Source organism: Typha latifolia, chromosome 4 (genome assembly GCF_019914945.1).
Source record: "Typha latifolia isolate L0001 chromosome 4, TyphaL0001v2, whole genome shotgun sequence".
Classification (NCBI taxonomy): domain Eukaryota; kingdom Viridiplantae; phylum Streptophyta; class Magnoliopsida; order Poales; family Typhaceae; genus Typha; species Typha latifolia.
Window position 1 is genome coordinate 16,484,823 of NC_133089.1, and position 25,288 is coordinate 16,510,110.

At 38.8% G+C, this 25,288-nt stretch overlaps 4 protein-coding genes and 2 long non-coding RNA genes across 8 annotated transcripts; 3 read left to right on the top strand and 3 right to left on the bottom strand.

Moving 5' to 3' along the window:
* Positions 1 to 509: 509 nt before the first annotated feature.
* Positions 510 to 1,880, bottom strand: LOC140786450 (uncharacterized). The gene is made up of 4 exons (XM_073134899.1): positions 1,230 to 1,880; positions 1,010 to 1,105; positions 856 to 923; positions 510 to 757 (listed from the first exon to the last, which is right to left on the bottom strand). Exons 1-4 carry the CDS (start codon positions 1,878 to 1,880, stop codon positions 625 to 627), a joined length of 948 nt encoding a protein of 315 aa, XP_072991000.1. The 3' UTR covers positions 510 to 624.
* LOC140786452 (uncharacterized) lies at positions 1,750 to 3,340 on the top strand. Its single transcript, XR_012108638.1, has 2 exons — positions 1,750 to 1,889; positions 3,075 to 3,340. It is a non-coding gene; the product is annotated as an uncharacterized lncRNA (long non-coding RNA).
* A 1,201-nt stretch (positions 3,341 to 4,541) lies between these two features.
* LOC140786453 (uncharacterized) lies at positions 4,542 to 5,598 on the top strand. Its single transcript, XR_012108639.1, has 2 exons — positions 4,542 to 4,941; positions 5,069 to 5,598. It is a non-coding gene; the product is annotated as an uncharacterized lncRNA (long non-coding RNA).
* On the bottom strand, positions 5,327 to 11,325 carry LOC140786449 (probable GTP diphosphokinase RSH2, chloroplastic). Of its 2 annotated transcripts, none has more exons than XM_073134897.1 (6): positions 10,562 to 11,325; positions 10,240 to 10,425; positions 7,261 to 7,721; positions 6,847 to 7,005; positions 6,418 to 6,778; positions 5,327 to 5,922 (listed from the first exon to the last, which is right to left on the bottom strand). In XM_073134897.1, the coding sequence occupies exons 1-6, from the start codon at positions 10,985 to 10,987 to the stop codon at positions 5,614 to 5,616; spliced, it is 1,902 nt and encodes a 633-aa protein (XP_072990998.1). In that variant the 5' UTR covers positions 10,988 to 11,325; the 3' UTR covers positions 5,327 to 5,613. The 2 variants fall into 2 exon arrangements, with proteins under 2 accessions (XP_072990998.1, XP_072990999.1); XM_073134898.1 differs by having other exon boundaries at positions 10,240 to 10,395; positions 10,562 to 11,111.
* Positions 11,326 to 14,154: 2,829 nt separating this feature from the next.
* On the bottom strand, positions 14,155 to 14,900 carry LOC140786451 (large ribosomal subunit protein uL15x-like). The gene has a single exon (XM_073134901.1). The coding sequence runs from the start codon at positions 14,808 to 14,810 to the stop codon at positions 14,361 to 14,363; it is 450 nt and encodes a 149-aa protein (XP_072991002.1). The 5' UTR covers positions 14,811 to 14,900; the 3' UTR covers positions 14,155 to 14,360.
* A 301-nt stretch (positions 14,901 to 15,201) lies between these two features.
* LOC140786447 (exportin-T) lies at positions 15,202 to 23,182 on the top strand. Of its 2 annotated transcripts, XM_073134895.1 has the most exons (15): positions 15,202 to 17,106; positions 17,203 to 17,298; positions 17,416 to 17,505; positions 17,629 to 17,733; positions 17,933 to 17,992; positions 18,203 to 18,265; positions 18,368 to 18,463; positions 18,576 to 18,740; positions 19,441 to 19,614; positions 19,736 to 19,798; positions 19,915 to 20,013; positions 20,405 to 20,551; positions 20,902 to 21,093; positions 21,177 to 21,223; positions 23,029 to 23,182. In XM_073134895.1, the coding sequence occupies exons 1-13, from the start codon at positions 15,415 to 15,417 to the stop codon at positions 20,992 to 20,994; spliced, it is 2,943 nt and encodes a 980-aa protein (XP_072990996.1). In that variant the 5' UTR covers positions 15,202 to 15,414; the 3' UTR covers positions 20,995 to 21,093; positions 21,177 to 21,223; positions 23,029 to 23,182. The 2 variants fall into 2 exon arrangements, with proteins under 2 accessions (XP_072990996.1, XP_072990997.1); XM_073134896.1 differs by lacking the exon at positions 21,177 to 21,223.
* The last annotated feature ends 2,106 nt before the right edge of the window (positions 23,183 to 25,288 follow it).

A 25,288-nucleotide genomic window follows, 5' to 3' on the forward strand; every position in this document is an offset into this window, starting at 1 on the left:
ACCATTAATTTCCAATCACTTGATAGAGATGGCTGCAGAGATCACCAACTGTAAGAGCTTTATTTATCTATTTATTTATATTAGTTTAATTGCTTTTTGCTGGTTGTGACTTGTGACTTGTGACTTGTGACTTGTTCATATGTCGACAACTCGACATCTAAAAATAATAAAAATTGATTCAGATAATAGTTCTAAAATTATACGAATAATATCGTCTGAGGTATCCTACAAAAAAATTTCCAGATCTCATGTCGTAATCGATCCTCTCTTCTCCAACGTTTCCTGCCAGGGACTTGAGATGCGACGTAGTCTTCTCATTTCTTCGTCCCATGCCGTATAATTTTGGTCGCTTAGACATCTCCTCGTCCTCCTCGTCCTCATCCTCGTCGAGTCTTAGTCTTCAATTATTCTCACATACGACTTTGACAATCATAAGTTTCACAATATTTGTCATTTTCTGACTTCTAAATATTATATATATAGAGAGAGAGAGAATGCCAACACAAGGATAGTAGAAATATATATGATTAAATGCTCCTCCAAGCTGCATAAAAAGAGATATATATATATATATATTCCTCTCTTTCAGTCTATATAGAGATGATTATTAATAATAGTCAGGTATTAATTACATCGGGGACTTTCGGCACCTAATAAGAAATCCAACAATATCTCATTAAAACGATTTGGATCTTCCAACTGTGGCGTATGCCCGGTGTTCTCTATTACTTCCAACCTAGCCTTGTCTCCGAGTTGCCTGAGATGACAATTAATTAACTAAAATAAGTACTAAGTAATAATAATAATGATATGAAACTAAACACTGGGAAGCGAAGAGAGATATATATCACTTACTTTTTCATCTTAAAGGCCTTATCTAATGGAAATATCTGATCATGCTCACCCCATACGATGAGAACATCCTATAATGCAAAAGAGAGGTTTAATATATAAGCTTGGGAAAACACCTTCATAATTTTGCATGTATATATACGAGTGTATCTATTACTTGTGGTAAAGGAGTAAGTTGGAATTTGTCTTTGTTTCCAATAGTGATTCCTTTGATGAGTTCCTTCTTTTCTTCCACGTTATCACTGAAATAATTCTGCACGAAAGAAAAATCCAATTTATTAGTAGTTTAAAGATAGGTGGGATTATTGAGCAAAATAGAGACTTGTTTTGCAAAATATTATTTAAAAAAACCAATATAGTATTATGCATGTTCTTACCTTTATCAGATCGCGGAGTAGGAACTCCGGCACGAATCTCGGGGAGCGATAAGTGGCCATCTTCACGAGGGTCCGGGCCTCCGCGGTGCTCTGCGGTATCATCACCTCCACCACATCCTTCACCCCGGATCGCTTGGCCAACGCCTTATCGTCCTCCTCACCTTTCATCAGATCCGAGCTCGCGATCACCACTCTCCCCACCCTCTCCTCCCCGAGCAGGCTCGCCACGTGGTACGCCACGAAACCCCCGTAGCTCGTCCCCGCCAGCGCCACGCGTCGGTCTCCTCCGCCGCACCCGCCGGCGAGGAGAGCGTCTAAGAGGCGGACGACCGCGGCGGCCTGGAACACCTCGGACCGGAGTGGGGAGGCGGTGGTGGATCCGCCGAAGAAGAGGAGATCGGGGACGATGAGGTCGAAATGCCGGGCGAGGGGCCCTACCTGGCTCCTCCACTGCCAAGTAGCGGTGGGCCCGAAGCCATGGATGAGGAGCAGAATCGGCTTAGGGTTAGGGCTTGAAACGGAGAGGGACTCAGAGATCCAGCATTGGATGGTGGTCTCAGAATCTAGGTTTAGGGTCTCAGGGCGGAGGCCGGCGGAGACGAAGGAGCGGCGGATGAGGGAGTCGTAGAAGGAGACGAGGCTTATACCCATTGCCCTCTGGTAATTTTCCTTTCTTCCTTCTTAATTGAGATTTGCCAAAGGGACCAAGGTGAATTTATAGAGTATTGGAGGGGTTTTTTTTTCTTTCTTTCAAATAACTTTCTTTTTATTAGAGGAGTGCTTCGAAACTTCTTTGGCTTTGAAAACGACTAGTGTAAAGAATTACGACCAAGATTAAATTCTTCAGGGTCTTTTTATGAACCAGTAGAGTTGGCAATCAAATTAGTAGGTATGACGTTCCTCATATAAGTAATGTTGTTAATTGGCTATATCAACGAGGGGTAGGGGAAATTTTTAATTTTTTTTTCACTCTTGATTATAAAAACTTTGGTTCTAGATTGAGCAATGATATGATACAATCCAATTAGTTATTAAAAATAAATATCATAAGTTGATAAATTAAAGGATATATATATATATAAGACATATGGTACGTATGTGATTAGATTAACCGATAAAATTTTAAAATTAAGTATTTTCTTATTATTTATCTTTATAACTGTTTTTTTTTAATAATAGGAGTGTCAATTTTAACGAATTTATTATTATTTTTATTTTTATAAAAAAGTATTATTTAATTTAAACCGTTCAATTAGGAAAGAGAATTTAATAGTTTCTAAAAATGAGTTGTAAATTATAGTATGCATGAGAGCAGTTAAGCTCTCCTTATCAACAAGAGTTTGTGCCAGGTATAAGCGATCATATATCACGTCTGGATAATTGACTTTAGAGGGTGCTGGAAACGGTAAGTGACTTCTATTTCGGTACGACCAATTTCCTCCTTCTAGATCCTTTGTGGAAAAGAGTCCTTCTTTTAACTTTAATTTTTAATAGTAACTTGGAATATGTCTTCCAATGCTTCTCGCATTTACTAGTTCCAACCATATGACTCCACCGTCGAAATTACTCTTCTTAAACAATGCTCAAGGTAGGAATGGGGATTAGCAGCGTAAGAAGCTTTCGGAAGGAATTTTTTGCTCACTTCACCTAATGTTTGGAAGATTAATTCCCCTATTGGGAGCTCAATTGTTTTGTCAAAAAGGTCGACAATGATGCAAGTAATCTATCCCTGATGAAGGTTTTATATATATATATATATATATATATATATATGTATTAGTAAACAACATTACTTTTTTACTTTGTCTATCTATGATGTCATTGAATGTGTTGACATAGTTGCAGGTTGCTGTAGGATGAATTGGAAAGCTTACATCTATAACTCCTGTGTTCTTTTGTTGGGTCGCAGTAAGAGTCGAAGGATGATTTTAGATCTTTTGCTCTTAAGATTTTCTCAAGATTGTACTTTATTTTATGTTGCTCTTGTTTGATATTTTGCTTCTTTTTATAGTGTTATCTATTGGGGTCAAGTGTAGGATCTAAAGATTATCATTATATTTTTCTGCTCAATTTGATCGTCATCAATATATATATTGGATAAGTTAATAAAACTTTTCTCTTTGTCTAGAAATACATTATCGTATGGATGTTATATTTATAGGGATATGGAATCTAAGTCTATTTCAAAATAAATAAATAAATTTAAGGGCGTAAATTTTCTTATACAACCTAGGTGTGTGGTATACTATCATTTGTTAGTGTATTATTTTCTGCAACGTGAGCCGTAGAAAATCCACTTTTCTACGTATTAGTACTCTTGCCGTCCTTATGTATGACATCTTGATATTTAGTAGATTTATATCCAAATGATTATTATGTAGAAAATTATTTGATGGTCAGTAGTGACTTGACTTAATGATTTGATTCGATTGATAGTAGAACAATATCTCAACGACGTTTATTTCGGAGTAATAATTTATTGCGCGGCTCTTTATCTAACCTTTAGCCTCTTGAATGATACACAAAAAAATATCTTAATATTTACTAATCAACTTTAGTAAAGTTGATATGTACCTTACACATGACTAAATTATGTAGAAAATTATATGGTGGCTTGACTCAACGGCTCAGCTCAATTGATGGCTCGACGGTAACATATCAATGAGAGTTAGCTAAAACTTGATGAAGCCTAAGTGACTCTGTATTTAAAGATGATTAACCCTTTGTCAAAGATTATATATAGCTTTTGAACTCTTAAATAATCAAAAAGAGAAGGGAAAAAAATCTCGATATTTTAAAAAAAGTTGCATGATATCTTGGTCGTGGACGTAATGATATTACGAAGAACTATTCTATCAAGAACAGTTGATGATTTGCAAATTAAAACATTGTTAGTTAAACTAAATCTTAAGAAAGATTTGCGGCCTAAAAGATCAAATGGAAAATTGATAGTTAGAAAGGGAAGTGAGGAAGGAATATACTTCAAATTTCTTCTTCTAGTAGCTCAAGACGTCATTGAAAGATGACGGTCGGTGGCTGCTACTGAAATGTACGAACCAAGCCTCGACTTAATTGAAGGAAGGTTCTTCTAAAGTCTTAAAACACATTTCTGCATGTCGATTAAAATGTCAAAGCTTCAAATTGTTTCCGTAGAAAAATGCTGCAACCTTAGCTTGACTTGGACGCTATTTTCTTACGCAGGGTAATGTCTAACCATGTAGACGTGTTAAATTAGGCACTTAATTATGTCACTAATGGGGAATATAAATAGTTTGAGGACGGGGTGTAAATTGTAAAACCACTTATATGTAGGGTCTTATTTGAAAATTTCCCTATTTCTGGAGGCCCAAAATATGTTTTGCACGGCCCAATATTGCAAAGAGCCCTCAAAAGGGGTCGGAGAGAGAAAGAGAGGGAGAGAGGCGGACGGAGCCGAGGGAGAGCGGAGGAGGAGTCACGGCCTCACAGGAGCCTCGAGACGCGCGAGTGGTAAAAGGAGCTACTGCGATCCATGGGCATTGGGGAGCGCGAGTACGAGCCCCGAGTAGTCCACCAGTTCCTTGAGATTGGATCCCGCTACGCCATTGACGTGCTCTCCAACGCTCAAATTTACGCCGAGCACGCCGGAAAACCCAGCGTCGACTCCGACGAGGTTCGCCTTGCCATCCAATCCAAGGTCAACTTCTCCTTCTCCCAGCCGCCGCCGCGAGAGGTAGGGTTTGTTATTACCTTTCCACTTCTTTGTTCGTGTGATATCTTATTGCAATTACCTCTCTGTAGCTATCGAATCTTTTCGTTATAATCGTTCACTTTGGATAATGTGATCTTCTGTCGTACAGTTAAAAACTTACCAAATCTTTCCTGAGCTGGTACGGAGCAGAAACAAAATCCCACTGCCAAAATCCGTTGCACCGGGAGGAGCAATTCCACTGCCACCCGAGCAGGACACACTGATCAGCCCCAACAACCAGCTCCTTATTCCGAGGAAGCAGCCTTCTCAGGTTGAGGAGAGAGAGAGAGAGAGAGAGAGAGAGAGAGAGAGAGGGGGGGGCAGGGGAACCGCAGCAGAGAAATAATAGCAGTGATCAACAAACCCAACACCAAACTCCGCAGAGGGTTGTATCCTTCCAACTAGCAGCAGCAAAATGTACAAGATAACTAAAGAAGAAGAAGTGGGTGATAAAAGGAACTCTCTCTCTCATCATTCATTTTTTTTTCTCTTTCTTTAGTACTGGATACAACAATAAGCCCTGGTATTCTCTTGCTTTGGCAATCAATACTAGAATGTACGTGAAACTTTCTTGAGCTCTGAGATGGTATATAACAGCCTACCTGAAGCCCATATATGTACGTGAAAGTTTTTCCTGTATGATTTTCTCTCTTTCTATGGACAAGGAATTAAAGCATGGTTAGCATCTCCAGCTTCGGCAGCTGAGATCGGACGTTGCTCATACATTCGTTGGATCTCCTCCCTACACTCTGTTAAGGATTCGTTGGGTATGGCCGGGATCAGCTCCACAACATCAGCCATCCGCAGCTTCTGACCGGGGTTGCTCACGGGTTCGGTGTTTACTCTTGGCCGCAACTCTTCCTTCACTGCGAAGCCATATGCAGGCAACCTTGAACTTCCTCTCCCTATTCTCTCCAATAAGTCCATCACTGTTGAGTTTGGAGGGAATTCTTGCACAGACATCTGGAATCACAAAAACCCACATTAGATATATGTTGCTTAAAGATTGAGGCTTTTCAAGTTCCTTACCAAATGATAGGTCAGTCAAAGAATTAAAAGCATAGAGAGAATAAATATAAGGGAGGTCACAAGTTAGTTTAAAAATGGTATCCTAATATATTGGATTCTCTCCAATTTTAGGTGAGGTACGAATACGATATACACGTTACCTTCATTACCAAAGAGGTTGCAATTTTATCCCCAAAAAAAAAAAAAAAATTTAAAGAACCCAAAGAGGATGCATGAATTAGTGGCTTGAATCCATGATCACTTGGATACGAAGGATCAGACTTGGTGTCACACAATAAGTGATGTCTGAGGTCAATAGGTAGTTGATTGGAACAACTGAAGGAAAACGACTTATAAGTTATTATAAATATATATATTTCAAATAATAAAGCAAGCAATAGGACTCATAGATTGCATCACATTCACAGAGCGAAGTTCAAAGCAGCTCACCTTTTCATTTTCCAGCAAGATGACAAAAATGGGTCCTTTGTGGTTGCATTGTTTGCTGTATGAGTAGGGACAGTCATCTGAATGAGAAGGAAATGGGCATGGTGGCCTGATGGAATCGCCATCACCAAGGGATGAAGGGAAGTCTATGCTCATACTCTCACACTGCCAAGTAACAACCCATCTAACCCATTCCACCATATGGGGAACAAAAGAGGAGATCTGACAGTCACCTTCCTTATATCTCCAGTGTGCAGCTATTCCAAATTCTGCCTGTAGATGCATCTCTCTAGTTCGAATCTGGACTTCCAGAGGGATTGTGTCTTTGTCTTTGCTGAGAACAACGGTGTGCAGAGACTGGTACCTGCAAGTATGGTTCAGAAGCTGCCTAAAGATATTGATTTAATTAAAGAAAGATCTGCAATAGAATACCCATTAGATTTAGGAATGGTGATGTAGTCTCTGAATCTCCCAGTAACTCGAGGCCATAATTCATGAACAATCTCCAGTGCAACAAAACAATCCCTCTTATTCTCAAGTATCAGGCGTAGACCATGTATGTCATGAATCTCATCCATACTTAGCTTCTTCCTGCAAACAGGAACTTTGAACATAGCACATATATAAAATTGATGAGATTTAACTATTTAAGGCATCTACTTTTTTGTTGAGAGAGACAGAGGATGATGCGAGTATCATGCTAAGGATGATATTGTCATATCAGTTAGATCTTGCAGGACAAAGTTTTACGTCCATTGAACTGGCCTTAGCAGGCTATATGAATACTAGAAAGCTATAGATCAGAATGGAACACGTACAACAGACAGAAGTAAGTTGGAATCACACCTTAACATCTTGCTATAGATGCTATACAAGCTCTTGTGTCGCCCTGAAAGGACGTGATAAGAGATCCCTCTGATCTTAAGGGCTTGATCCAGTTGCTTTGTTGCAGCTGCAATTATTTTTTTATTATATGAGTTGACAAGCTTGGAGGATAGCTCCTTGTGTTGTTCTGGATGAAGATACTTGAAGCACAAATCTTCAAGTTGCTCTTTCCAGCTCAAGATTCCCAACCGATTAGCTAAAGGAGCAAATATCTCCAAAGTTTCCTTCGCAAACCTCTGTCGTTTGAATAGGGGCAAAGGTTCTAACGTCATCATATTATGCAGCCTGTCAGCCAGTTTGATGAGTACAGCTCTTGCATCTTCCATTGCAAGGAACATTGTATGTAGTCGGTTGGCCTCAATGATTCTACTGGCGGTATTGTTTTCACGAGCAAGCTTGCTCAAGTGGCTGAGCTTTGAAACCTGCACAAATGCAACCTCGAAATTAGAAAACAGTGAAGATACAATTCCGGGTCTTGTAAATGCGGAAATTCCAAGAAGTCTGCCCTCGAAAAAAATATAAACCTAAAAAGGGAAGAGCTGTACAAAGCTACAGTTACAACTGGAGGAGGCAACTCAATTAATACGGGACTGACATAACATTTAAACAGTTCAAGTAAATCCTAGTAAGCTTCTAGAAAGCAAGAACTAAAACAATAGCACAATCTTCATAAGAGCACCTTGCATTTGTCTGTGGATTTGATTTTAGGAGTCTAAGATCAAAGTAACAATATTCACAGTACTTATCCTGATGATTTTCTATTAAAATTTTGGGCAATGTCTTTGATCAGTTACGATGGCTGTAGGCACTGGGAAACATGCGCTATCCAATTGAGCATTTGTGAAAGGTTTCCTTCTCATCGTCATGTCTGATAACAATACAGCTGCTTCATCTCGTACCAAGTTACTTAAAAGATATGGAAGTTAAACTTAGATATTTGAAACTCTGCGTTTTCATGCAATTTCTATCTCATGAATAATAACTCAGAGCATCACCACTAGTATTACAAGGTTACATGGGAAATCAACTGAAAGCATGAGTTAACCTATAGCTACTTACTATATAAGTACAAGTAGGATAATATTCGCTATTCTTTCTCAATTTTATTTGGTATATATCTGTCTCCGAGGGTTTAAATTATCTGGTATATCCAGGTATAAATTATACCATAATATGTTGTTATTGGAGGCGCTCTACATATCTAAACAGGTACAACCTAGAGGCAACCCCATACTTGAGGAACCTACCATCTTGACCAGTCCTGGGAGCCCAATAAGATCATTAATGGAGGATGTCGTGATTCTCAGATGTTATCTTAGCAACAGAGAGTTGCTTTGATCTGGTATCAGACACAACTTCATTTTTATAGAAAATGATAGCAGGACATCCCTCCTTTTATCACAAACACACTCCTTATAACTTATAAGACAATTATTGTACAAAGAGGGATATAGAAGTGCACAGTAAGCAAAATGATATATCACTTAATTGTTAAAAAAATGACCCGCTTCTTTAGTAAGTAGTCCCTTTTATAAATTAACATTTTCCAGAAAGAGCGAGTGATATGCCCAAAACTGCTTTCATGATGATTGTCATCAGCCTCAGTTTCCCTTGTTAAGCCATCCATTTTACATCAACAAATAGTCCTTTATCAATTCTCATATATGAAAGCTTTCATATGATTCAAGAGAACATCAGACTGCAAATGTGCTTCATTGTTCTACGTTATCAATTACCATCTTAAAGATTCACATACATCAAACAGGCTAAACAGTTGGATAACTAGCAAATCTTATGCAATATTAGTAGTACTAACTTCAGACTGCACATGTACTTCATTGTTCTACATTATCAATTACCATCTTAAAGATTCACATACATCGAACAGGCTAAACAGTTGGATAACTAGCAAATCTTATGCAATAATAGTAGTACTAACTAAAGAAGCAAATATCATCAGAAGGTAAGAATAGGAAGAAAGTAAGAAACTTATGCAAAAGAAAAACTGCAAGAGATGACACAGATGTTTTCAACTTCTTCTATATCTGTTGTTTATATACAACAATTGAGTTCCAGACAACAGCAGGCTAGTAAAATCAACAAGGTCATGTATGATCTAGTAGAATCCGAGAAGAAGTGTTGACTGATAGTAAAGGAAGAAACCAGTCCAGTCAGCCAAGAACTTGTTACATTTCAGTATGAATGCCAAAAGCCAGCTAGGCAATCATAAGTATGGAATATCCAAATTGTGTCTAGCTTCTAATATCAGGTACTTCGAAAATCATGCCTCACATATTATCTGCGAACTGTCTTTCCCCTTCTTTCTCTTGATTGTACTTTTGACTGGCCTTCATTGAGTTGTATATCTTCAAATCAAATGAGGAAGTCCTCTATACATGGTGCACCCAAAAATTTCTAAAACATTACTTACTTTTTCTTAGCACTCTTTTTATTGAGTTTATTTCTAACTTGCCTTTTATTGTGTACAATTGGTAGATATTATCTTCTAGTACTAATTTCAGGCCAAATAAGCACATTTAGACAGATGGACGCCACTAAGACGGTGATGATGGTTAGCAATCATGAATGAAGTTGTGAGTCAAGAGTAACTAATAATAGAACTGTTAAGTATGTTTTTTTTCCCTTCTTTGAAACATTCTATTCATGCCTTTCACCTTCTAATGTAACAAGTGGAAAAAGAGATGGTGAAACAACAGTCAACCAATGAAACCCAAAAATCAATATGAGCAAAACAAACATGTGCATATCTGGCATACCAAAATGAGCACAAAGCATATCCTCTTCCGAAATCAAACCTAACAAAGCATTAATACAGACATGCAACAAGAAAGCAGAACATGGCCTTTCCAAAAAATGACCATCAAAGACTTAAATGACACAATAGCAATAGTAGAGAAAAGAATAGAAGACGCAGTCTACCCCCTCAACAAGATCGGCAACACCAGCTCCAAATCGCTGAGAGATATAACCATAGTCCATAAAAGAATCATCAAGCGTATCATGCAAAAGCCCTGCAGCCACAACTGTAGCATTAGCCCCAATCTTCGCAAGCAGCACCGCCGTCTCCACGCAATGCTGCAAGTAAGGATCACCACTAACCCTCATCTGAGACAAGAACAAAAAAAATAAAAATAAAAATAAAAATAAAAAAAAACATTAAAATTAAATCGAACACCAGTTGAATTGAGATTACCAAGGATCGGAAATTTCAAAAAATTCTCCAACTTGAACAACTAATTACCTGTCCTCGATGAGCTCTGTCGGCCTCATAGAAAGCCTTCAAAACAAGCTCCTCGTTGAAGATCTTATGCCTCGATTGAGCTCCGGAGAGCAACTTTTCCACATAATCTTCCAAGCCATTCTCAAACTCAGACGTCAGACCTTTCACGCAACCTGAGCAGGAGCCCAAAGAATTCCTAAAAAGTCCATGCCTTCCAAGTCTGATCGGCGATAAAGAAGGGGGCGAGCAGGAGAAGGAGCACGAGGGAGTGGTCTCGTCACCAATTGGGAACCCCGAGGCGGCGGCGCGGATCGAGGGAGGAGAGAAGAGACAGGAGAGACCTCCGAGCTTGGAGGAGACGGCGGCGGAGGCCGCAGTGAAGTCTGGCGAACTAATTGGGCAAGCCGGCAGGGTGGCGTATAGAGCAACGACCGCCGGCACCGACATCGAACGGAGTTGGTTCGATTTGTCGGGGAAGTTAGTTAGGAAAGTTTATTATGTAGGGGTTGGAGGACGAAAGGGATGGAGACGAATCAACGATCAAAGGGAGGAAGGAAGAGAGAGAGAGAGAGAGAGAGAGAGAGAGAGAGAGAGAGAGAGACTTCCAGAGAAAGCGTGGAAGAAAGAGGGATAAAGGGACGGAGACGGAGAGGAGAGCTTCGAGATGCGTGCTCGGGTCGCGCGCTCACGCTGTGACTAATTTCGTTTGCCGGTTGGGGATTTCGTGTGCGTGCGGAGAAGAAGCTCGCGGCCACGTGGAGGGGGAGATTGCTTCGCGCCGCGGCAAAGGCAAAGGCAAAGCCAATCCGGCGGTTCGTAGTAATAGTAATAAGCAGCTTGTTCGTGACGTGACGTCAAACTCAGCGACACACACATAACGTAAGCACGTGCCTGGCAGGCGAGCGAGCAGACACCTTCGCCCAACCTCGGGCGAAAAATGTGCCACAATGGGGCCCACAACAGAGTCGCTGACGTTAACTCTAGAGTTGTTAGTAGTAGTCACTGTAGTAGTGGTACGGGAGGTGGTGGATAAGAATTGCATCTTTCTAATTTAAATGACAGGATTTAGATTAACTCCTAGTAAATGAATGTCCTATGGAAATATCTGGATAAGGTAGAATCTCCACCGATTCAAACATGTGGGGCCTGCCTGTCAGCTCATTTAATCTACCACTCTATACTATTCTCTCTCTTTTTTCCCTTCATATTCCTACGGCTGGACCCCACGACATACTATTGAGATAGTATCAACCATCGACTACATTTAATGATGTAGATATTGAGCATCTTAGGAGTTTAAAGAGACAATTGCAGGGCCAACACACTGCTGTACGACTTTTCTACAATAGAATAGTTACCCTTATTTTCTAATTTTGAATAATAAATTAATTGTAAATTAGAATAGTGATGTTATTATTAGCTTTGGGTAAAAAAAAAACAATTGATTAAAATGACATTTTTCTAGTGTAAAATAATAATTTAATTCTGCTTCTAAATCCATTGTACTTTAATCTAATGTTTGGTTACTACATTAGCCACTAGTTTAGTGTTTACTAAACTAATTTAAGAAATTCTAGATTCAAAAGCCACATTTTATACCACCTAAGTAAAATGGCGATGGCTATCTCCAAGCTAGAGCATAATTTTGTAACATTTTGCAATAGCCATAATAATTCAAACATAATGTTATAAAAACTAACACAGATTACTTCAAACATAATGTGATAGAAACTAACACAGAGATCATTCAGTACGCATCCAGATAACAAGTAACGACACTTGAGGCAAGCAACAACCCGAACACAGAAGAGTACAAAACCCAACAAAGTGGTAAGACTTAAGTAGGCTAAAAGGCAACAAGCCTTTGTCATAAATTAAACCGGCAACCTCACTATCGTGCTAAGTTATGCGTCGCCTAGGGGTGCAATCGAGCCGAAGCTGATAAAGCTTCATTGGAAAATATAATCAAGCATGAAACATAATTTTAATTTGAGCTAATTTTGAGCTCTGAGTTCGATTTAGTCTAAATCAATTCAAGCTAAATTGAGTCTGATCAAGTTTGAAATAAGGTTTGGGTTCTAAATTTCTAACTTGAAACCCTAGGAAGTAGGAAACTAAAAAAATATATAGTAATATTATGAGCCTTCAAATCTTAAATTAAAACATACATATTAATCATATATATTATAGTAAATATTATAGCATTAATATTTAGTCTTGTCAAGCCATGATCTAGCTAGCTTAAGATCAAACTCATCTCAAAATCAATTTTGATATTGTTTTGCATATCAAGCTTAAAATCAACTCATTTTTGAGTCAGGCTTGGGCTTGATTGAGGCTTCGAACGACTTGATTATTTTGACAGCCATAGTAGTGCCCTTGAATAAGACCAGTGAACTACTAAAATTAATAAGATATTAACTACAGCCTTGAATAGAATGGGCTCCTAAATTAGATATAAGATTGCCATAGAAAACAGAAAGTATAACCAACTAAACAAACATAAAGATAATGTAAAAGTAAACTTACCTATTAATGTAGAAATCTCTAATTAAGTCTAAAGAAACAAGTCATAAGACAGTTTCCAGCATAGACAAGAACAAACCAAAGACAGTCTCAATCACAATCTCCAAAGTTTACAATAGATTTTCAGATAAAACTTGTTTGACGAATCTGAGCATTGTGAATAATACTGTATAATACTACAGATATTACCCCAAAATATGACGATAAGGAAAGAGAGGGAGAAAAAATTTAAAAAGATGAGCACAAGAAATACACTAACATCAATACAACAAGGTTGTAGGCTTGCAGCTTTTGCATTAAGATGGATTTCATATTCTCTGTAAGCGCCAACCTTTCGTTGATTCATTCTTATCTTATACACATATACAGACATGCAATAATTCATAATAGAAAATGAAAATAGCTAACTAATTAATTATCTAAGTCAGATGATTTAACAGAAGAAAGGAGAAAAGTCAAGGCAGGCTCAAGAACAGAGAAACACCAATGCTCTTTCATCAAGAATGTATCCTTATTTCCTCACTTTTGAATCTCCACTGGCATAACAGGCACCAAGATAGTCGCAGAAAGAAATTCCAAAACATCATACTGCTTTCCTAATCTATTTACGCATAAACAAACCAAGTCGATTTCATAATCAAATAAGAATTCAGAAATTTCTAGAAAAAGAGAATTTCAGCTCTCCAGTTACTGAGAATTAACACCAATCTGGATTCTCTGCACACTTTCCTGGAGATAAACTTTTAGATTCCAACATAGACCAACATAAAAAGACACATAAGAGTTTCCAACACAATTCTAATGACTACTATTCTCCCAGCTCATTATAGAATTCAATTCAAACCTAAAGCTTATCAGATAGAATGCCACAACTAAACAAGATTACTCTTCTGGACTTACTACACTAAAATTAATAAACTCATACTACTGTTCAGTACTTTAGATATTTGCACAAGTACATCAGATTGCCTGAATTAGTGACATGCTTCTTAAAATCAATGGATATAATTTTTTGGAGTGATTAATTATAATCCTTAGGTTACTAGTTAAAATTCACAAACATGAGGCACGTATTGCACAAATTATACTGATTCAAATAAACTGCAATCCTTATAAATGAAATGTCTCGATTGCATTAAACTACTCATGCAGGTATCTCTAACAACAATATAACTTCAAAGTACGACATCCAAAAGTGAAGTTTTCAAAACCAAAAATACGACTTCAGATCTAAATAAACAGTACCAAAACAAAAATTAAACATAGACTAAAACCGTCTGTTCTTCTCACCAAATCAGGCCGTAAGCATGACGGCGCCACCTGCAGCCTTAATCTTCTTCTCTGCGATCTTCGAAATAAGCTTAGCCTTGACAACAACTGGGCAATCCGAAGGCAGCATCCCCTTCCCGAGAACCTTGAAGTACCCGAACTGGGTGACGTCGACCAACGGCGCCTCACCGGCGCCGGCGCTCGCGGCCTTAGCCTTGATGTCCTCGGGGATTAGAGACCAGAGCCGCTCCACGTTAACCGCGGGGCAGTGGAACTTGTTACGCAGGCGGTGGAAGTAGCGCATACCAACCTTGCCGAAGTAGCCGGGATGGTACTTGTCGAAGAGGATGCGGTGGTGGTGCATGCCTCCGGCGTTTCCCCTACCTCCGGGGTGCTTACGGTGCTTCCCGACACGTCCGTGGCCGGCGCTGACGTGGCCGCGCTTCTTGCGGTTCTTCTTGAAGCGAGTCGTCATGGCGGCGGCCCCCTCTTCTTCCTCTCTCTGCTAGGTTTGGAGTGTGGGGAAAGAGAATGGAATGGCGCGCGGCTGGGAGAAACCCTAATGTTGGAGGAACTTTATACAAAGACCGAGAGTATAATGACCGTCCGATAAAGACTGCGAACGGTCACGATGCTAACGACTGGAAAGTTGGGCCTGGGAAACCTATTGGGCCTCTTGTGAAAAGAAGGGCCCCACTAAGAGTAAGGGTTAGTAGTAACCGAATTGGATAGTGTAGTTTGGTCCGGATCCGTTTAATTTCCCCTTGGACATTTGGAGTCATATTTTATTCTTACCATTTTCTCAAATTTTCTCCAAAAACCCTATATTTCGTCGAACGCCCATGCTCTTCCCTCCTTGTATAAATCCTATCCCCTCTCTGCGTTCTAATCTCTCTCTCCTCCGCAACCTTCAAATAAAATCGATTTAATAAACAAGAACAAAGAAAAAAAAAACCTAAAAACCCACGATCTCTTCCACTTTGTCCATTGTTCTCATCTCCGCCGCCTCGATCTAAACAGACCAAAACCAAATCGATCGAACCAATAGGGTTTTTCCTTCTAGGGTTTTCTCCTCCTCCATGGACGATCTTGAGAAGGCGATCCTCCTTGCCTACGACCCCCCGGCGGGCGCCGAGCCGTCCCTCCGTGCCCAAGCCCTCGCCATCTGCGACCAAGCGCGCTCCAATCCGGACGCCTCCGCCCTCCTCCGCCTCTGCCGGGACGGCCTCCTCTTCTCCTCTCTTGGTCCCGTCCATTTCTGGTGTCTCCAGGCTCTCCACGACGCTCTCCTCCATCGATATACTTCCTTCTCCGGCCCCGACCTCGTGGCCCTTCGCTCCACCCTCCTCTCCTTCGCCTCCCGCCTTCTTGACCCTTCTGCCCCTCCCTTCCTCAAGAACAAGCTCGCGCAAGCCCTCGCGGTACTCGTCCGCCTCGAGTACCCTTCGATATGGAGCTCTCCCTTTATTGATCTACTCCCCAGCCTTCCAACCGCCGGCCCGGCCGCAGTGGACATGTTCGCACGCTTTCTTGCGGCTCTTGATGATGACCTCCTCAGCCTCGACTACCCTCGATCCCAATCAGACTCCGCGGTGGCCGCCCGGGTTAAGGACGCCATGCGCGTCCAGTGTGTGCCTCAGATCGCCCGTCATTGGTTTGACGCCGCGTCACTATACCGTGCCTCCGATCCAGGAGTTGCAGCCATGGCGCTCGATACCGCACGGCGGTACACTTCTTGGATCGATGTTAACCTCATCGCCAACGATGCATTTGTTCCTCTTCTATTTGATGTTGCTCTTGGCCCCGGCTCCAGCAATCAGCTGCGGGCGGCAGCTGCAGGTTGCCTCCAAGCTGTTGTGGCAAAGCGGATGGATCCACGCCCGAAGCTTGCGCTCCTCTGCAGTTTGAGCCGCAGATTGTTAAATGCTGAACCTGAGTTGATAGTAAAGCTCGCAGCTTTGGTTACGGAATATGCTGCAGAGGCTTTGGAATGCTATAGGAAGTTGGGTGTGGAAAAAATTGATGGCTTCTCATCATTGGAGCTGCTCGAGGAGGCACTACCATCGGTGTTCTACGTGATGGAGAACAGCAAGGAAGAGGAAGTGGATGCAAGCAATGTGGTTGAGTTTTTGTCCAACTATGTGTCCACCATGAAATCACCATCACAAAAGCAACTTAGTCATCTGGGTCAGATTTTGCAAGTGATTAGAACGCAGATCTCTTATGATCCTGAGTACAGAACCAATCTGGATATACCCGATAAGATTGGGATGGAAGAGGAGGACAGGATGGCTGAGCACCGCAAGGAGTTGCTTGTTCTCTTCCGTAGCATCTGCCGGGTAACGCCAGATGTCACACAGTTGTTCATAAGAAACTTGTTGGTTGGTGCTCTCTCTTCTTCAGCCTCAAATGTGGAGGATGTTGAAGTGGCACTGACTTTGTTCTACCGTCTGGGTGAGACAGTAAGCGATGAAGGGATGAGGTCAGGATCAGGGTTATTGAGTGAATTGGTCCCTATGCTTCTGTCAGCAAGATTTTCTTGTCATTCTCATCGTATGGTAGCTCTGATATACTTGGAGACTATTACGAGGTACATGAAGTTTGTTCAGGAAAATCCACAGTATATACCTCATATTCTTGCTGCCTTTCTGGATGAGAGGGGAATTCATCATTCTAATGCTAATGTGGGACGAAGGGCAAGTTACCTGTTCATGAGGGCTGTGAAGTTACTAAAAACTAAGCTAGTCCCTTATTTAGATACAATTTTGCAAGTAACGGCTTTTTCCTCTCCATCTTTATTATTGTTTATATCTACATTGTTTTGTGTGCTACTGTTGAGCTCATTTCATGTATTTATGCCTAATCAGAATTTGCAAGATACAATTGCTCTGTTTACAAATTCTGATTGGACAAACAAAGAAGTGAAATGCGCTGGTTCAGAAGAAGGTAGTCAGACATTTGAGGTATGATTTCCGTATGTTTTAAACTTTAAAGGATTATATGTACTTCTATCTGCGCTAGTTCTTTCTTGTAGAATGCTGAGCTTCATTCCATGTAATATTTTGTTTTACTGGCTTTAGGCAATTGGATTGTTGATTGGAATGGAAGATGTTCCACCACAAAGGCAGACTGAATATTTGGCGAACTTTCTGAATCCTCTGTGCCAACAAGTTAAGAGTCCAATAAGCATTCTCCAATATTTCTGTTCCTTCTCTCTTATTTAGTGTGTTCTCTTATCTTCTACCTTTTTGAAAGTATATGAGTGCAACTTGTTTTATGCTTGAAATGCACAGATTAAATCACTTCTTTTGAATGCCAAAGTACAAGGATTTGAAGGATCTTCTGCAAAAGTATTGACTCTTCAACAGATTATTACGGCCTTAAATGCTCTCAGCAAGGTTTTCTTCTTATCTGAGGGCATTGAGAAATTTTGATTTAGTTGATGAAGATTTGTTTTTTTTCTTCTTTCTTTGACTTTAAGCCTGAAAATTCCTTTCACTCTGCCTTTTGTATTTATTATCTACTCAGCTTTGGTAACAGCAGTATTGTCCAATATTTAATTTCTCTATGGTTACCTTCTCCTGGCATTTCTACTAGGGTTTCAGTGAGCGGCTTGTTATGAATAATCGTCCAGCAATTGGTGGCATGTTTAAACAGGTAAGCTGAGACCATCTTTTAGTTATATCATGTGATTGTCTTTTCTACTATATATCTAATGTTTCCCGTCGTCTATTAGTTAACCTTATTAGTATGGACTGTCGATCCCTAGCATGCCTTTTGAATCCTTAAACAGTACAAAAGCTTTCATGTATTTGATTGCCTTCCATTTACAACATGCTTAAATAATTTTCCCTCTTGTTTTTTCAGACGTTGGATGTTGTTCTACAAGTTCTTGTCATGTTTCCTAATATCAAGCCTCTGAGATGTAAGGTAGTGGTTCAAACCTTGCTTTTCCTTTTCTCCTTACATTTCCTTTCTTTTTCTCCTCTGTTGCTAATCAAGAGACAATATTTTACAAATGTGCAAATGTAGATCACATCCTTTCTTCATCGTATGATTGACACCCTTGGATCTTCTATATTTCCATGTCTTCCTGTGGCACTAAAGCAGCTGCTTGTGGAGAATGAGGTACTTCTTTTCATCTTTAGAGAACTTCAATTATATTGTTGCATGATATTGCTAAGTTACTATATCTTCCTTTTCAATTCTATCTTCTAGTCATATGATTACCTTTTTGTAGTGTAAGGATATGGTGGACTTTCTCGTATTAATCAATCAAATGATATGCAAATTCAATACCTCTGCGAGTGGCATATTAGAGGATATCTTTCCTGCCATTGCAAGTAGGCTGTTTACGATTCTTTCACACGAGGCATTTCCTTCTGGTCCTGGATCCAATACGGAGGTAAGGGTGTTTGCAGAAGATATAATCAATTATCTATTTTCTTACCAGTCAAATTATTTAATCTCCTAACTTAGGCATATATGGACATGCATTCTTGTACATCTGTCATAGGCATGCTTATTTACTTGAGAAGATGTTGAAATTGAAATCTCTCATGCTTTTAAGCTAATATTTTTCTAAGTATGATTACATGACCATATATTCACAGCTTTGATAGTATGTACATCATGTTATTATGTGAACTCCATCAGATTTATGAGAAGTTCAACCAGGATGATTCACCTAGTTAGATTACTGACAGTTTTTAAAGTATAATGTGTGAAAATCACAATGTATCACAATCTATTCTGGTGCCTATCAGAGATCTGATGAATGAATCATCGCCTATCTCTTGAACTTCTTGCTCAGGAGTCAGGAGTCAGGAGTTACAAGTGCTCGATCTTCTTTTACATGACGTGTGCATGAGAGATAATTATTGTGGTTCACTTTTCTGATTTTATTATTAATTAATATACTTCTAGTTCCTTTGTTTGTATCTTTTTTATAGCAAAAACCGAGTATCATGAGACAGTTTTTTTTTCCTGAAAACAAAACTCTGATCCTCCTTACAGAGAAGTCAGTCTGAATGCTTTATTAATTTAAATATATTATTAGGAGATTGTTTGCATTCGCTGATGCTATCTCTTCTTGACTCTTGCAGGAGATACGTGAACTACAAGAAGTTCATAGAACATTTTATACGTTTCTTCATGTTATTGTAATGCATGATCTTTCTTCCACTTTCCTAGCTCCTACTTGTATGGAGTACTTGGATACGATTATGCAATTGCTTTTGTTTACTTCCTGCAATCATAAAGATATACTTCTCAGGAAGGTAAGGACCAATATTATACTCAGTTCTTTTGTTTCCCATTTGAATATTTAGCCTTGTGTTCTTCCTATTATGTAGCTGGTACAGTAACCAGCACTATGCTTAATTTGTGGTTACCTCTCAGGCTTGTGTGCAAATTTTTGTCAAACTCATCAAAGACTGGTGCAATAAGAATGGTGAAGATAAGGTACTAATTTTATCTAAAATCTTTTGTTTCCTCTCAATTCACTACAGTTTTGCGACACTTCTAATAATCTAATTATATTTCGGATCTGTTCTAACAAGCCTTTATACTTTTTCCAGCTTCCTGGTTTCCGAAGATTTGTAATTGAGAAGTTTGCAATAAGTTGCTGCTTGCACAGTGTTCTTGACAAGTCATTTGAGTTTCGTGATGCTAATACGGTAAATTCATATGGTGGTTCTTGAATCTTAGAAGTTTGTAAAAATACGTAATGGTCGAGCTAAGCTTTCTATGTACATCTTACTAGACATTTTCCCCCCTTTGAACTCATTGAATCCTTTTCAGGAACATTATTTTCAAGTTTTCAGACCACATACTTTCTGGAACCTTCAATAATTTATTTCTCTAGTTTTCAGAAACTATAAACTTGTGAGAAAATGCCCGTTATGTTATTATGTTTCCTAATCCATGTTGTTATCATTAAATGGAACCTAAATTGTTGGATATGTATATAGTGGGCACTATTATGGTGTAAATGCCATTGAATGATCCTAGAATCTTTTATCCATTGTGCTTACGTTTGGGCTGATCTGGCATCTGCTTTTCCTGTAGCTTGTTCTGTTTGGAGAAATCGTGATGGCTCAGAAGGTCATGTGTGAAACATTTGGTGTTGACTTCATTACTTACTTTGTGTCAAATGGCCTCTTATCAGCTCATTGTCCACCAGATTTAGCTGAACAATACTATAAGAAGTTGCGGGTATGTGAACTAGCATCCTTCCATTTATTTGGCACCAATATCTCAGCTGTATAGCTGGCGTGCTGCTTATAATGTTGCAGCAATGGCATACCTAATATAGTTACATAAAACTAGAGAGTATAGTTAATGTAAAAGTGCAGCAGAGTTATGAGTGAAAGCAAGTGATTGAACTTAACTTTTTTTTTATTCTGCTGATTCAATGATAATGAAGAGCACTGGAATATCTCAGATCCTCATATTTCCTGTTTATATCTTGATCTACTTATATAAACAGAGATTAATCTCTCAGGTATCTAATTTTGGCTGTTTTGTTATATGCTGGCTGTTGTAAAACCCACCCTCCATTTCAGTTGACAGATGATATCAAGGCTCTGAAGTCCTCCTACCAATCTCTTGTTGAGAATCTAAGACAACAACAGAATGGAAGCCTTGTTTTCAGATAGCATCATAAGACAACTGGACAGTCTTAATTCCTGAATGGAGTAAATGTTTCTGAACATTTTCTCTGAACTTTTGATGAGCACCCTATAAGTCCAATGCAGGTACCAAATTTTGTTTGTTTAAGGTATTATCATTTACCTTTTGCAAGATGAGCTTCTATGTACTTAATTTACTGTTTTTGCAGGGAACTTTTGTCTGTGTACATAAGGCTATATTCTTTAAACTGAGAAGGTATCCATCCTCCTTATGAAGTACCACTAAAACTTCCCATATATATATTATGCTTAAGAAACAACAAAAGATTGAGGTTACATTTCTTGTTTATTGCTAAGTAACTGGAGTGTTAGGTTAGTAGCAAATAGTGTTCTCCTTGTAGGGGTCAAAATGAATTGATTTTGCTTGGGTCTGGCTTCGGACAAAGCAGGCCTGACAACCTATAAAATACCCACTAGACATTTTGTTGGGGGTTGGTTAAAAATATTCTACTATTAGGCAAAGCAGGCCTGGCCTGAACCAGATGCAACCCGCTAGTGGTTCAGGTCTAAACCTATAAAATACCCACTAGATAGTTTTATCAGGGTTTGGTTACAAATACTCTACTATTAGGCAAAGCAGGCCTGGCCTGCACCAGATGCAACTACTAGTGGTTCAAATCTCAAACCTGCTAAGTACTCAGTTGACAGTGTGTTAGATTGGGTTGGTTAAACAGGTCAAGCGTTAGAATTTGCTAAATCATATGTTTTAAGCATATTGCCATCAGATTAAGTCCTGCTAGCTTAGACTATCAAATATTAAGGCCTTCTGGCATTGACTTATCCAGACACAAGCCGACCTGCAGGTCACAATCTTATGACCTGATGACACTTGAGAATTGACCTTATGTTAGACAAAGGTAGAGGTCATTAGAAAATGATCCATATTGACATCGATTTTTTTCTCTTAATTTGATATTAGCTTTTCACAATCCCAATGTGCAATTGATTGTAAATAAAATGTGTTAGGAGTTCTGTCAAAATTTTAAGAAAAGAGTTTTAAAATTGTAACACACACACACACAATCATGGAAAAGTGAAATGCCATTAAGTAAGTATCTTATTTAAGAATTATGATCCTTTTATCGTAAGCATCATGTCCAAGTCCAAGCAATGCTTTGCAAGGGTTTTTCTTTTGATTTAGTGAGTACTAATTGGATGAACAATGACATAAAATTCCTATACATCAAGAAGTTAATCGGATGCCACTGTGACTCTGTGCAAGTCCGCTTTGTAGAAGTTAGAATTTGTCTGGTTCATAGTGGTAAAAGTGGAGGAGATGATTGTAGAATGTCCTAGTAAATGAATTAGTCTTTGGTCATGTAAAGCCTTTCCCCAGCAATGTCAGATCGCAGAAGAAATTTGAGATTGAGAAGGGTTTCACAGAAGGGTTGACAAGTTTCATGAGCTACTGTCAACATGAGGTCAACTATTGAACTACGTACAAGTTGGTAACCAAATATTCAGGAGTGCCTGTCATGAAATCTGTATGGGCAGTTGGTTGGCAGACATCTACCTTATTAAATCAATTTGTGATCATACAATCAGAATGATGAGTACTGTCTTTGATCCAAGGTCGTGTGTATATAGTAAAGCTTGTTGATTAAGGTATATACATTCTGTAAATCTTTTCAGGTATAGATTGGTCATACATGAGCTGGGGAAAGGTAATCCTATAAAAAGTTAGATCTGCCCTTCTTTTCATCACATCACTCTTTGAAATCAATTTATCGCATGTCAAAGATAAGATATTGAATCTAGATCCCATTATTTGTCTGAACTGGATTTAGTGCATGGATGTAGAGAAATAATATAGGGAGTCCTTAGATTCATGTTGAACTTTTAATTCCATTTGGTCTGAGCTTCATGATAATGCATCCTTTTTCTTCAAAAGAATTTTATTTTTAATGATCGGTGCATTTCTTCACCACCCAGTTTCAATTGGTTATAGACTTGTAGTTCTCTCTCATGGTGCAACTTATGACTTCTTTTATCTCGATGCAGATGTATACTGCAGGATCACTTTTCTTCTTACTGGCGATTTAGCTGCAATTTTATTGTATTGGTGCTTGAGTGTAAATTTGCGGTGCAATAAGCAATGCTGTATATATATATATTTGTTCCATGGATTCAATAAGTATGACGTTAAGTTCTTTTATGAGTGATTCCTTTCTTTCGGAGCCCTGATGTCCTTGTGGTTGGCTTGAGAACATTTGATATTTATGCAAAAAAGAGGATGATGGGCTTTCTTTGTTCCCTCTTTACAATTGAAGCAGAGTCATCTCTTTAATCAACAAAGTCTTCCAATTGCTACTTGAGTTTCCCTTCTGAGTTAATCTTGGAAGTTTTTTGCAAGGCTGTTTTAGATCTGGCATTTGTGAGAATGCTTTTGTGATGGAATCTTTTTCTTTTTGGGCAAATTTCCACCACTAATCTCCGATTAAAATGTGCTTTGGTACCTTTCTTCACAGAGTATATATGGTCTTCATAGCTACTTCTCTGTCCGATTTATTGGTTGATTGGAGAGTATAACTGTTTTATCCCCGGTGCCTTGATTGAATTGACATATGACTCTATTTTACCTTAATTTCTGTTTGTCGTAACTTTTTTAAGCTTAATGAAAGATGTGGATGACAAAATAGGATTGTCATGCTGATGTACTTGAAACAAGGAGCACGCCTATGTGTATGAAAAAGGTTCGACTTTTTCTCTTCCTCCATGCGTGTGTGTAACATGATTTCATATCCTATACGTTTGGAAAAGTTAACAGTTGCAAGAGATTTGACTTATGCTGAGTATTTTGTTTTGCCAAGGAAGAACTTTTTAGCCTCACTTTTTCCTTCCCCATTTTGTGGAAGGTTAAGATTTGGTAGGATTCGTTGTTTAACGAACTTAAATCACCTGGTTGAAATCGAGCCTCTCTTGTATCTCTAATGGGCCCAAAAAGAAAAACAAATTTCATTTGAAGTTTTATGAGTTGCTTCTATCCTTAGATTACCAAAACGACTGCTGAACTCCAATTGGAAAATTCTATGTATGTCTCCAAATTGATGTTATTTTGTTTTCCAGGGCTTTACTTATCTACTAAACCATTTCTGCCCACAACTTATAAACCAGTCATGGAATTTGCGTACTAGAATTCCTTTGAAGAAAGCTAGATATGCCCCTATATGGGAACTCTTAGGTGGTCTCCTTGGATTAGATTCTGGAACGCTGTTTATATAAGTGAAACATAGGAGACTCCAAAGAGAGGGCAAGGCATTCATGTGTCTAATCCATGGAGCCTATATCTCAAGTCCTATATATGCATTAAAATTAAATCTCAATATTGGATTTATGTAGACTTTTATTAAATAAAGACAGTTGACTTGAAGCCGCGTGAAGACATTGGAGTAGTTTCATCTGAAGAGTTCAGAAGTCTTACGCCTTCCCGTGATGTGGAACTTGTTTGAAGAGTAGTAAATATTACTTTTCAAAATATGACTTCGGAAAGGTGGCAAGACATGTTCTTCAAGATTTTTTGACATCAGCTAAGTAGATTGTCTAATAGTTACACTTAGGCTTGCATCACATCGTAAGCAAGGAAGGACTTCGTTCCATTGCGGTTACGAGTCAACTTAGTATATATTCATAATTCTCAACAAAAAAAAATTGTATATATTCAGAGCTTGTAACTATAACAGCCAAAGATAAAGCTTACAGAAATATAATTTTTTTAATCCAAAGTATCTATCTGTAAGAGAAAAAAAAAGTGAAAAAGCTACAAAAGTTAATTTATTTAAATTTTCTCACAACACACCAATCAACTCTAGTAGAGTTGGTAGGTACTTTATCCATGACCAAGGAGGTCAAGCCTAAACTAGGCAGCTAAAAGTTCGGTGGGGTCTCAATGCCTCTGTATCTAAGAATGTTGACCCTTTGTCCGGCCCATATCTAGTCTTCGGGCACATAAATGATAAAAAAAGAAAAAAAAAATTTCATCACACTTGTTGATATGCTGCTGTCCCTCTCCTAGAACACATAAATAATTCATTTCACTTGTGCAAGACTACGTTCTAGGAGATTATTTTGATATTTTAGCTAGCCATAGTTTTCAAGCTAGCTACGATCATGTCATACAAAAGTCTCAAAATAAAGATCCATGAAATAACCATAGGATTCTCCTTAATCAAGTGATCAAGTGTCCCTTTCCCTTAATCACCTGCCCGTGGATCTATGCGTCACTAATTAGATAATTAGACAGACGATTCTAAATAGAGGTGGC